The sequence below is a fragment of the Rhipicephalus microplus genome, chromosome 10 (genome assembly GCF_043290135.1).
Source record: "Rhipicephalus microplus isolate Deutch F79 chromosome 10, USDA_Rmic, whole genome shotgun sequence".
Classification (NCBI taxonomy): Eukaryota; Metazoa; Arthropoda; class Arachnida; order Ixodida; family Ixodidae; genus Rhipicephalus; species Rhipicephalus microplus.
In genome coordinates this window covers 94,687,735-94,700,711 of record NC_134709.1, presented here as the reverse complement: position 1 = coordinate 94,700,711, position 12,977 = coordinate 94,687,735, and the positions used below count along the sequence as shown (strand labels likewise).

General features: G+C 46.9%; 1 protein-coding gene across 1 annotated transcript; it reads right to left on the bottom strand.

Annotated features, from left to right (window-relative positions):
- Positions 1-4,035: 4,035 nt before the first annotated feature.
- On the bottom strand, positions 4,036-12,508 carry LOC119180664 (large ribosomal subunit protein eL15-like). Its single transcript, XM_037431782.2, has 4 exons — positions 12,383-12,508; positions 11,153-11,343; positions 4,939-5,075; positions 4,036-4,364 (listed from the first exon to the last, which is right to left on the bottom strand). The coding sequence occupies exons 2-4, from the start codon at positions 11,322-11,324 to the stop codon at positions 4,059-4,061; spliced, it is 615 nt and encodes a 204-aa protein (XP_037287679.2). The 5' UTR covers positions 11,325-11,343; positions 12,383-12,508; the 3' UTR covers positions 4,036-4,058.
- Between the last annotated feature and the right edge of the window lie 469 nt (positions 12,509-12,977).

Here is a 12,977-nt window from a genome sequence, read left to right as displayed (position 1 = left end):
CCAAAACATGTACAGCAGGTGCACCAATTCTGCCCTGCAGGAAGTTCCTGCAGGCCTGCTGGGAGTTTGTGAGTATTAATTGTCAGCGATTTGTTTACATGCAGGCCTTCGTGGACGGCAAGTGCAATGGCCAGCTGTCAGGCTTCTGTGATCTTGCAAGGGCGGACTGATGCACCAGAGATAATATGGCCTTGGCGGTCGCATACTACTGCCACTGCTCCTTTAGTTGTCGTCTCAAGGCGGCATCTGTAAAACGGGCCGTAGTTCATAATTTATAGATTTTCTGAAAGTAGAGGGCCCGTGCTCTCCATCTGCTGCTGTGTATGTCGGGGTCCATGTTGCATGGAATTAGGGCAACGTGATACTCCTCCCGCACGTGACGAGCCATCTCGCAGGTTCCCTGGGCTCTTGTTGTCGAGGCTTGGAATACCAAGTTATGAAAAACCTGATGGCCCGTGCAGATACGCTTAAGTCTTTGTTGTTGTTAGGCATCAATGCCCTCTGTAAGTTGGCTGAGGGTGTTTGAAGCCCCTGTGCCAACAATTTTTCAGTGGATGTACTTGTCAGCAGGTGGAGCGCAGTCTTGAATGCCATTTGCAAGAAGGTGTCGGCCCGTCTTGCCTCGGGTTTTGTGGGATTATAAAAGGGGGTAGGCTGTATGTTATTCTGCTCACCACCAGGCTTCTAACGAGTCGGAGGGTGTCTTTTCTTTATGCCTCTGTTCTTAGATGTTAGCCGAGATGATCGCGATATATGACACTGGTTTGGGGGAGCGTAAGGGTGTGGGTGGCTTGTTGGTGACTTAGCAGCTACACTCCCAGGATCCTGATCAATGGTTTCTCTGGTATGATGTTTTCATTGAGTTATGCCTCAAGTTTTTGTGATGGATCTGTAGGGACTGTGTGGTTTCTTTGGCTTTGCTGTACACGTAAGATTTTTTATTTTTCGGGGAGCACTGTAGGCCCCATTAGCTGACATATTCTTGGATGATGTTAGCTGCAGTTTTCAGCTGCTCTTCCTTTCAGCGAGTGATCCTTTTGTGGTCCAGAGTGTCATGTTGTCTGCATAGAAGGCATGGTGTAGCTCTTCTACCACTTGCAGTTTTCTTTCAAGGCCAATCATGGTGTCATTGAAGAGTGTGGTGATATCACTGCTCCTTGCGAAGTGCCCTTGTTGGGAGGTTCATATGCAGGGGTCTGGAGCTCTCAGATATTCAGCTCCATCGTGCGGTGGCTTAAGAAGCTGAACATACGTGTATGTTCTTTCACCGCAGTTGGTGTTGGCGAACTCATCCAGTATTCCTGGGTGGCGGATGCTGTCGAAAGCCCCTTTATTGTCGAGGGCTAAGAGGATGTTTTCACTGTTGCATGGAACATTGCCGAGAACTTCTTCCTTAATTTGAAATAGTATGTCCTGTGAAGACAGGCCAGGACGGAAACCGTACATGGTGTCAGGCAGGTGCTTATTATCTTCCAAGTGTTTCTGTAGTCTTGTGCTTACGATTCTTTTGTACACCTTGCGGAGGCAGGATAAAAGCAAAATGGATCTGAGGTTTTCAATTGCCAGCATTTTGCCTGGTTTGGGGATCGTCATTATTTTTGCGTGTTTCTACATCGCTGGCACAGTGTCTTGATCCTAGTCTTGGTTGATAAAAGCCAAGAGTGCAGAGATGGACTTGTCACCGAGGTTTTTTGTCATGGCGTTTGTGATTCGGTCCAGGGGGTAGCTGCAATGGCCGCTGTGAATTCATTTTAAATTATAGGTTCATCCATTGTGGGGTTCGGTTGTCCCAAGTTTAATGTTTTACATGGCGGTGTGGGAGCAGGATCTCCATAGCACTTGGTCTTGATGGCATAGACGAGGTCTTGTTGGCTGTTTGAGTAGGTGTGTAATAATCACTCCAGGGCCTTGTGTCCCTCTCCTTTAGTTTTGGTGGGGTCGAAGATGGCTTTGAGGATATGCCAGGTCTTCTTGGCTGTACCAACGATGCCATCAAGGGAGTCGCAAAATTTATACCAGCTCACCAAGGCGAGTTGCATGGCACATCCTTCTGCCTCCACTGTTATTTTCTTAATGTTAGTCCTCAGTTTCCTATTGTTCTGCGTTTTCCAGTGACGGGTAAGCCCTCATTTAGCATCCCACAGATGTAGTAAATGGGAATCCATCCCCAGAATCTCTGTTGTTCGTATTATTTATTTTGTGCGGTGTTCTTTTTGTCGACAAAATTTGTTGCACCAGCCTTCCAAGTTTTTAATTGCATGTTTTTTCTGTTCTTGGGCTTCCCTTATTTTTTGCCAGTCAGTTAGTTTGGCTTTGCCGATCTCCCTACATAAGCGTCCAGTCTGTAGTGTTATGTTTAGTATGCAATGATTGCTTCCCATGTTTTCAAGTGTGTTGAGCTTTTTGGCTCGTGTGGTTTGTGCAATAAAACTGAGGTCAGGCGTTGTGTCACGTGTCATGCTGTTTTACTTCTCTCGTTGGTGTGTTTGGATGTGTAATGAGCATGAGTTGGCACGCTTCTATCAGTGTCTCTAGCTGGAGGCCCTTCCAGTCACGCCTCTGGTATCCCTATATGTTCTGGGCATCGAAGTCACCCATAATGACTAGTGTGTTGTCTTTGGCGAGCCAAAGGGTGTTGGGCAGTGGTAGCCAGCCTTTGACGTGGGGGGCTGCAGATGTTTAGGATGAAGGCCCTTTGTTTCTGGTTGTCTTTGTAGACGAGTTTGAATAGTATATACAGTATATGTTGTCCTTCAGTTTATGTTGTATAGTAGTTGCTATGTTTTTATTCACAAACGTGGCTATCATCAACTTGTCATTCTGACTTGAGTGATACGCCTCATAGTGTTGGTCACGTACCGATTTCTCGTAGGGTGACGACTCCTGGTGACCTAGAAGATTGAGCCATTATTTCTCTATGATTGAGCTATCAGTTGTGTCAGCAGGCCCTTTTTTCTTGTTTTTACATTAAAACATTATTATCATAAGAGATGCCATACTAGAGGGTGCTAGTAATTGACTTTTTTTTTATGCGAGAACGAACCAAAGAGTGACACAATATGGAAATTGGAAACTGTCGTTTTTCGCAGTAAACTGAGGACATAGGGAAAAAAATTAAGTACACGGGCCCCTGGCAGGCTAAAAATGTAAATGTGTGCTTTTATTTATAGCTTCGTCAAGGAGCAAAAATATGTACACAGGCCTCTAACAAGTTAAACATATGCACGTTTATTTAGTTGTGCATATTGTCACTGCACAAAACTAATTTCTTGCTTCCTCTTCGTGACATTTGATTATTAGGCTTGTGCAAAAACTGAATTTTAGGCTTGAAGCAAATATACATTTTTACCAAATAATTTATAATCGAATGCAAATTAGCATTTAAATTATAAAAAAAATGGGCATATTTGTTATGACCTGCACAGTATACTTCAAAAGTTGGAGCAAGTACTGTGCAAGTCTTTTTTGTTCAGAGTGGATATAACTTCGAATAGTAGCAGAACTTGTCCAAGTAGAATGCAAGTGATAACCTGTCGAGTATGTTATGTTTTAAAATTTACTATTTTTACTGTATATAGGCCGGTATTACAAGCTTTTCAACTTGAAAATTGTTGGATCGATGCGAGGGTAATATGGACATTTATCCATGAAGGAGAGTTTCACAGTAGTGCAGTTTTTCCCTGGTTGGGGGAAAAATGGCTTACCACTCCTACACTGCAGTGGAACCACTTAAACAAGGGGTTGCATTTGAATTAATTCATGTCGAATACTTTGAAACTTTCAATATTTGAAATTCGGCTTGAAGTGAATTCAAATACTGTAATATTTGTTCGAATATTCGAATATTTGCATAATACTGCTGATTATACTTCAGTTTCTTAAGCACCTCGCGAAAGCTGTGCTATTCAGTACTTCTCTTTAGGGATGATCACATTTGCTAAGATTCTTAGCACTGCAGTATCTTGCCTTGCAACAAAAGACATTAGTGCTGAGAATTGGGGAAAATCTTTTCGACAGGATGACCCAAACCAAGGATGCCAAATAACTGTTTATTGGCTTCAACGCTTGCGGTGCAGCTGCAGCGTGTTTCGCCGCTTCCAGCAGGCACGCCTCGAGCCGCCCACGGTCTTGGTGTAACGGTGACCCTTGCCCAAGCCACGCGACTTGCGACCGGCAGAGGTGAGGCCACGCAGCTCGCGGTGCTTGTGCACGGCCTGGCAGATCCAGTTGGCCTTGGGGTCGCGCCTGATGGCCTTGTGGAAGGGATCCACCAGGATCACCTCGTAGTACTTGAAGGTGGAGTCCTGAGCCACCCAGTACGAGTTGAGCACGCGCAGTGCCTTGCACCGACGGCCGACTCGCTCCTGCAACGACCGGCAAGGCGCAGTTCAGATGGGTTCAACAAAGAACTATCACACAAAAGGACAGAAAAACTAAACAACGAAACACTGTCCAGAGATCGCCCAAGCACACATATGTTCGTTGAGTACAGAAACAAAAGAAAAACATTTTCTCAGTACAACGTGGAAGCAAGCTGCCTTTCCCACAGGAATGCCTCTCTTCCATTCACAAATGCAAGTTAGATTGTGACAGTCATGCATGGCCTACAGTGACCACAGTCTACTCACTGAAGCACTAATCCACCACCCTACTCATACCAAGCACTAATCCACCATACTGAAGCACTAATCCACCACCCTGCTCTGTATACAGCGACGCCAACATGAAGCAAGATATGCACCACCTTACAACTGCTCACGTCAAGCCATGCGTTGCGAATGTTGTCGTTTGGCCCATCTTTTCACTCTCTCCAAACTTTTCATGCTTTCCCTTCCCTAGCGCTCCCTCCCAGCCACCCACACGAGACCCTCGGGGTGCAGTTCATCACATTTTAAAGGAAGCACGATCAACAAAAAGCAGCAGAGATCCTCAACGCACCTCGGCGATAGACTGGTGGTTGCGCACGGGCTTCAGGCTGTTGACACCGTGGTTCTTGGGCTTGCCATAGGTGCAGCCCTTGGGCACCTGCTTCTTGCGGCCACCACGACGCACCCGGATGCGGTAGATCACGTAACCTGCGCCAAACAGACCGTTTATCAGGATGTGACAAAACAGAACATGACTGCAATGACTCTCTCATGAACAGCCGGCACAACCATTACGAGCACGATTTCCTTCAATGACACTCATTGCACCACAGATAGGGCGGCACCATGGAAACTGTAACCAGCCTCACATGCTGTGCACTGCAGCGAAACTTACGAAATTGTTACACTAGTAACAAATGCATCACTTCAGTGAATTCTTTTGATTTGGACAGAAGGTTACTAAACGATGCTCCTACACGCTAATGCCTCAGTGATTCCAGTTTGACAAGGTCATTCAAACGATATGAAAACACGAAAACTGACTAACAAAAAAATAAAAAAAAAAAACGTCTATAAGAACTGGATCTGCTGTTCCAGACAAGAGGCTAAGCATGCCTCTTGAAACACCCGTGTCTAAAGCAGTTCACGCTAAATTTGTCACATCGTTCCCGCATTCAAGTGCACAAAGACAAGCTCAACTGTTAATTGAAAACGGTACACTTCGTGTGAGATAAGCAAGCATCATGTCAAAAGTTAGTTTTGCCCGAAAAGACCAGAGCTGATAGTGAAAGCAGCAACTGCAGGGAGGGGGAAGTGGGGTACACTTGATACTGCAGTTAACCAAGACAAAAATTTGTTTCTGCTAGGCATCGATATCATGCATGGTCAACTCCATACACTCACCCAATATGGTACTTTTGCAAGAGTGACCCTTGCATGCTTATCCCTTAATGAACCTCCACATGGGTTCACAATGGTGGACTAGAGATTGATGTTGAGAATCTGACTTCTCAGACACTGCATGTTTTTAACTGGCACTCTACATTAGCCATAGACTTCAGCTAGGTGGGGTTCAATATACCGAGGGAGCAATAAGTGCCTTTTTGTTGTTTACATTATTAAGTTCTTCAGTTCTAACCATGTTATTAGTAATAGGGAGCTTGCATGAACGGCAGCGACGCTGTGCATTCTGGGTAGACAGCCATTTTTTTGTCAAGAGGCGGCTGGCGTAGCTTGCAAGCGTAATCGAGTGCGAGCGCGACGCAAATTTAACTCCAAGAAGTGTCGTGCACGATATTAGCTTCACCGGAAGACTTCACCGCAACGCTGTGCCAGAAAGACCTCGAGCGGTACGAAGAAGAGGCGAGAATTGGCTCCAAGTGGACCCATTCACGCTTCGTGCTGGCGAATGTGCAAGTGATGTGGAGATGAGGCCGCACGTCGACAGCTCCGATATTCACGAATTTCTCGTTCCGAGGATGAGTGATTACTCGAGGAGGCCCTCGAGGATCACAACATTCTGAAGAGTGGCCGAGTATGGGAGCCGTGCGTGAAGAAAGTCGCCGTTGACACCGTGGTAGTCGTCACTCAAGTAAGACGCGTTAAAAAATTGAGGAGCGCTCTTCTCGTGCACGTGCGTCGTACTCCACGTAGAATAACAACGCTGTGGGATGCGAGCAGACTTCGCTGTTCCCGGCCATGCATGTGCAGTGCGCAGCAAAGATCTCGCGATCACTCCTGCCCATGAACAAGACATCGACGGGTTGCTTGTTCACACACTGGGAGTTTAACCTGAACAGAAGCAAACATTAGCATCTCGGCAAAATCAAGCAATTTAACACCCCTTTACTTGAGTGACGATCACGGTGTCAGCGGCAAATTTCTTCACCCACCGCCCCACAACCAGCCACTTGTCACAAGGTTGAGCCCTAGATTACCTTTCGACTTCAACAGCTCCCTGGGTAATGAAACTCGTCCTTGGAACAAGAAATTCATGAATATCGGAGCTGTCAACGTGCAGCCACAAGTCCACGTCACTTACACAGTCGCCCGCACGAAGCGTGAATGGGTCAACTCTGAGATAATTCTTGTCTCTTCTTCGTACCGCTCGAGGTCTTTCTGGCACAGCGTTGCGGTGTAGTCTTCCAGTGAAGCAGACATCGTGCACGACACTTCTTGTAGTTAAATTTGCGTCGTGCTCGCACTTGATTACGCTCGCAAGCTACGCCAACGCTCGCAAACACGACTACGCTGCTCCACTCCCCGGCCGCTTTTGACAAAAATATGGCTGCCTACCCAGAGTGCATAGCGTCGCCGCCGTTCATGCAAGCTCCCTATATCTGGGGTTTGACACCACAAAACCAGGATACGATTATAAGACGCCGTGGTGAAGGGCGCTGGATATATGGACCATCTGGTGTCTTAACGTGCACTGACATCGCACAGCACACACACTTCTAGCAGCTTGCCTCCACCAAAATGCGGGAGCCACAGCCGGGATAAACCCACGACCTTCAGGGTCAGCAGCCGAGCACAGTAACTTACACCACAATGGCAGACAGCCCTAATGATCACGACACCACCACACTGCATTAGACAATTACAGCGAGAACATTCCCTTACAGGTATGTTGCATACCAAGTTCAAGGATTCTGAATCCGGGAGATTTCTGCAGGGGGGGGGGGGGGGTGCACGGCACAAGGACATACAAACTAACAAAAAAAAACACGAAAAACAAAGGGGGTGGGAAGGGGGTCCCAATCACAAACGCCAACATCAGTGATGCGGTCTTATAGTGGCTAGGAGTCGCCGAACACACGAGGGTAGAGTTTTTCACTAAGGTGAGAGTCTGAAAGGATCAACACAACTAGCAGAATCTATTTCAGCTAAAACAACTCGCGGATGTCTTCCTGGGACACACGTGAACGGATGGGACGGCGCAGCTGGCTGCCACAAAAGCGCGGGTCAGAGCTTTGGTCACTATTAGATTCTTTTGACAGGAACGCCAAAACACGGCTGGCCCCTTTTTATTACGATAGCAATTATATACACACTCCAGGCTATTTTTTTACCGTTGCCACTGCCGCTGTCCTTCACCGCATATGTATATGTATCTATATATATGAACACTCAAAAAAAAAAAAAAAAAAAAAAACCGCCCGCGCTCGCCTGTACTTTACCCCATGAATGGATGCCTGTTGCGCACGCTTATCCTTTGATGGGGTTGCCGGGCCTACAAAGGCCACTTTGGTCTCTGCACAGGCCCCTTTGCGAAAACAGCACGCTTTTCATACACAGCGAGGTATAACTGGGACGTTTGTCAATTTCTACTCATCGGTACATGTGATTACGTATCGTGCATCGTTTTTGTTTAAACAGCGCGTTACGTGTCAAGCGGTAAATCTTGCTAGTTCCCTCTTGTCCTGCGAGTATCGCGTTCATGCGTCATTTGTGTGTGAGCAGCGCGCTGCACGTTTGAATCTGCTTGCCGTTTTCAGCGTTACATTCCAAGTTGTTGCTGTCGCATTTATTGCTTCGCCCTTGCGGCGAAAGTGTACCTTTTTTAAAATTTTTTTACGTACTTACTGCCTTGAACCTACCGCTGCGTGTCCTCGGAGTTCGTAGATCACTATCGCGTCGCCGCGACCGCGGTTCCGTGCGCAGCGGTTGCTGCGAATGGTAGTTTATTTTACAATCCCCGTGGGCTTGGCTGTGCACGTGCCTTCAAAACTAAGTCGTTTATGCCATCTACGATAGCATCTTCCGCAGTTTTGTCCACAGAGTTAGCATAAATCATCGTTGCTTTGACTGGTTGAGCGCACACTTTTGGGGTTCTGTCAGTCACGTCGTCGCCATACATGCGCAGTTTCGTCCCCAGCAGTTGTGGCAACGACAATCACGTGCACTGTAGAAAACAGTGCGTGCACCGGTCGCACGCATACCGTATTTACTCGAGTCTACCGCGCCCTCGATTTCCACGACGAAAAAAAAAAAAAAAAAAGTAAGGCATCGATTGCGACGCGCACCCATTTTTCTCGTTGGCCCGCACAATCACACCACTCGGGAAAACGACTCCTTTCGGGAGAGTCTTCCATTTAAATATGAGGTACGGGGGAAGCTTGTGCCCATCTGACGTGCAATAGAGCATTGCCGTCACTAGTTTTTTCCGTGGCACAATGTCAGCACGCGAACTTGCTTCGCCCCCTTCTCGACAACTGTGGTGCCAGGCATGGCGAAGTAATGAGGCGTCTGATCGGCGTTTCCGATTTGCCCAAGCAGGTAGCCGTTGTTGTGCCGCAAGTTTAGGACGAAGCTCTAAAAACTGAAGCTTTTCTTCGTACTCCAGCAACTTCTGGCATATGCCTGTTTGCCTTCAGAGGGAAAAGCCTTTCCTCTTCATAAAGTTAGTTGTCCAGCACTTGCTCGCTTCGAACTGGCTCCCCGTTAGCCCTTTTTCTAAGGCTGACTGCATAGCCCGCACTTGGAGCAGTTCTGTCGTCACGGGCGGCTGGGCCGCTCGCTGCTCAAGCACATACTCGTCGAGCAGCTCTTCTATTTGCGGAAACCGACCCTACTATAGTCCACTGAAGCCTTTACGTGAAGCTTTGCTGTCTACAATCTCTGCTTTTGTTTCCGCCAGTCCCGCAAGCACGTTTTCGGAACTCCGAACGACTGCAATGTGGCCCGATTTCAGTCTGTTTCTGCACATGCGATGACTTTTCGTTTAAAAGCGGCATCGTGGTGCACTTGTCGAGTTTTTGGAGTCAGCCCTTCCATGCTGTCGATGCTAATGCAATTCAAGATGACGAACTCCTCAGCACACGTACGAAGTGCCGCACAAGGGAAACACATTGGCAGAAATGGCCAACGCATCATGCCGACGCACGTAGGGGGCGGCCATTTTGGAAATACCTATGGCAATAGAATGACCGCATTCATTTTTTTTTTCCTACTCGATTCTAATGCGTATGCAACTTATTAATTCGCTTAACCAGAAAAATGTGCGCGTTAGATTCGAGTAATTACAGCACTTTCGAAGCTTCGAGTACGCGGCTCTCGGCCTTTGTATCAAAGTTTGTATCACCCGCCGCGATTAGGAAATGTGTTCGGAACGTTCAAATTTAGGCCCAATGAACATAGTGGAATTTGGCTTGGGGATTTTCCAAAAATTCGTATCTGCTGAGGGAACGCCTCTTAAACTCATAATAAAATGGGGTAGGTTCGAAAAGCCTGGAGCAGATTGAGCTGCTTTATGAATGCGGCCAGATCACGCACACAAATTTCAATTTCCGGGAGATTTTCATGACAACCGTAAAACCGGAAAAAGCGGTCGAAACCCAAGTGTCTCCCGGCCAATCCGGGTCGTCCAATCCAGGCCAATCCGGGAGATTTGAGGGAGGCGAGGGACGCTGAAATGGCTTTAGACTGAAGATGCAATCACTATTCCTTAATGACCTGTGCTGTAATTTTATATGAAATATAAGACCTTTAAAGGAGTGTCATTTGTCTGTCCATGTTCCTGCAGCCAGTGCTTGAAAGGTCCGTTGTGCGTTTCAGGCGGGCCATCCGGCCAATCTAGGAGACTTGGCAATCCGGTAGACTCCCGGCCAATCCGGGAGACTTGGCAGTTATAATGTTGTAATTGCAAATAAGTTTGTCGTAAATTGCACTCTCAGTACCCTGGCATTATGAACTATTCGGGCAAAGGCGGACATATGATTGACACTGCTTCCCACTTCGAGTCTCGGACGTATTCCGGTCGCTGTTAAAAGGCCAGAGCTCAGCAAGCAGCGCGCGCATACTCAGTTTATGGTTTTTCGGCAACATTATTCTGACATCATAAAGCTTTCGCAGCGAATGAGGATAGAATGCACTTCAACAACACCACAGGAGATCTGCTTTTAACCATGTGAACTTCAGAGACTGTGCGTTGACTCTGCGATTGTGTCAGCCCTCGAATTAGATTCAATGTGACCTTCCGACTCATGCCCCTGCGAACACATCCCCTGCATCATTTGCAAGCACCTGGGACATGCTCATATGCAAGGACAGCCTAGTAAAGTTTCCACTGTTCTGTGATTGCAGAAGTCCACTTCCTTTCAACCAACTGACGAGTGTGCTGTGCTGGTTTGGTGTGCCTTTGGTATCGAGAGCGCAATGACATCACAGCTCACCGCATTCACGAGTAATTCAATGCCGTCCGCGGAAACAGGCCTGTCCACTGGATACTTCGAAAATAGCCAAGCACTAGTCAGAACCGCAGAACAGGAGCAAAAAGCTCTCACCCTGCTTGGCCCGGTATCCCAGGCGACGTGCCTTGTCGGGCCTGGTGGGACGGGGTGCCCGGTGACAGGTGTTGAGCTGGCGGTAGTGCCAGCAGCGCAGTCGCAGCAAGAACCGCATCACGTCCGACTGCTTCTTGCGCCACAGCTCTTGCATGTACTTGTACGCCCCCATGGCTGCTCGTCAGGCCCGCCTGAAACGCACAACGGACCTTTCAAGCACTAGCTGCAGGAACGTGGACAGACAAATGACACCCCTTTAAAGGTCTTATATTTCATATAAAATTACAGCACAGGCCATTAAGGAATAGTGATTGCATCTTCAGTCTAAAGCCATTTCAGCGTCCCTCGCCTCCCTCATTGGCTTTTAGGCCAGGACTCCCACACAGTGCTTTGACATGCATGGCCGAACAGTTTTGATGCAAGACGTACAGACGGGCTAGTTGACGCGTCTGCATCAGTGAAAATACAAGCACAAGCTCAGACATTGTCGCGAGAGGAAACAACACTGACGCTTATGTCGTTCCCTTCCACGTCCTTCGATTTTCAATGATGCATTGTTCCAGGCAAAATGCTTATAATCAAATTACCCCTAGCTACGCCTTTTGTAGTGTTTGTATTTTTCACCTTTTACGTGGCGTAAAATGGAAGGCCTAGAGTCGACTCGATGTAGGCCGCGGTCGGCTTCGTGAAACCACGACGACAGGAGCCTGAACTCGTTTTGACCATTTAAAGCCTTCCGTGCTTGACCAAATACCCATCGCGATGGCCTTGACACGGCATATCACAGGTCCGTTTATTTTTTGCAAGAGCGACGACGTTACACATCACGCGATCAGCATAGAAGTGGGCAAACGAATAGGTTAGCGCAGACCTATAACAACACATGGCAAAAAATACAGCTCCCTTTGTAACACCAAATAAAGGTTTTGGTTGACACTGCGTCGCGGCAACTAAGCACTTGAACACGCCGATAGTTAAGATACATTACTGTCCAATTAACACATATACGATAATTGTGACAAGTCGTACCACCGAGAGGGACATGGCCTTCCCAAGCTGAACACCCGAAAGCATCAAGACGTCCTAAAATCTCGAATCAACAAAATATTGTCATCAAAGCTCTTACTAAATAACAAAGTACACGTTCGGCTATAACACGCAGCTATATTTTAAAGTACAAGGCGGATTTCGAGAGATTTAACTACACGGTATTAACGGAAGAGCACATACCTCCCCGGCGCTGAGCACGAAAAAGAACCGAAAGAAAAATGAAAGAAAAATCTCGGCAAGTCACGATTCGTTCGAGAACCCGCGAGAAAATGTTTCAGTGTGGTCGCTTGTTTTTTACGATTACGCCAAACTTTGGCATTAACTTTATTTGAATTTAGCACTTTAAAGCTTACAGGCATACAATTTTTGATGATTCCGTTTTGATTTACAAGCTTTTATTTAAAACAAGGTTAATTTTTTTACATTTATTTTTTTAGGGAAGATGGTGGTAAGATGTAGCATTGTTAAAGCTATTCTAGAAAGACTGGTAACTTCTAGTGAAATTTTGCAGCATTTTGTCAACGTTACTAGTAACGTTGCGTTTTGTTAAGGCGGCTAAATTCCGTTGTTGCTTGCGGCCGTACACATTTGTACTGACAATTTGCTTCGTAAGTGACTGTTACTTTTTTGTTTTCGCCGTCTCCAACGCACTTTAAACTATAGTTCACTATACTTTAAACCAACGCTTTAAACGTTCTAGCATCTGTCTTTCCTAGCAACGCCTCCTAGATTTTTTGTGCCTGCCGGATTATCGGCGGTCACTTGGGAAGCGGTG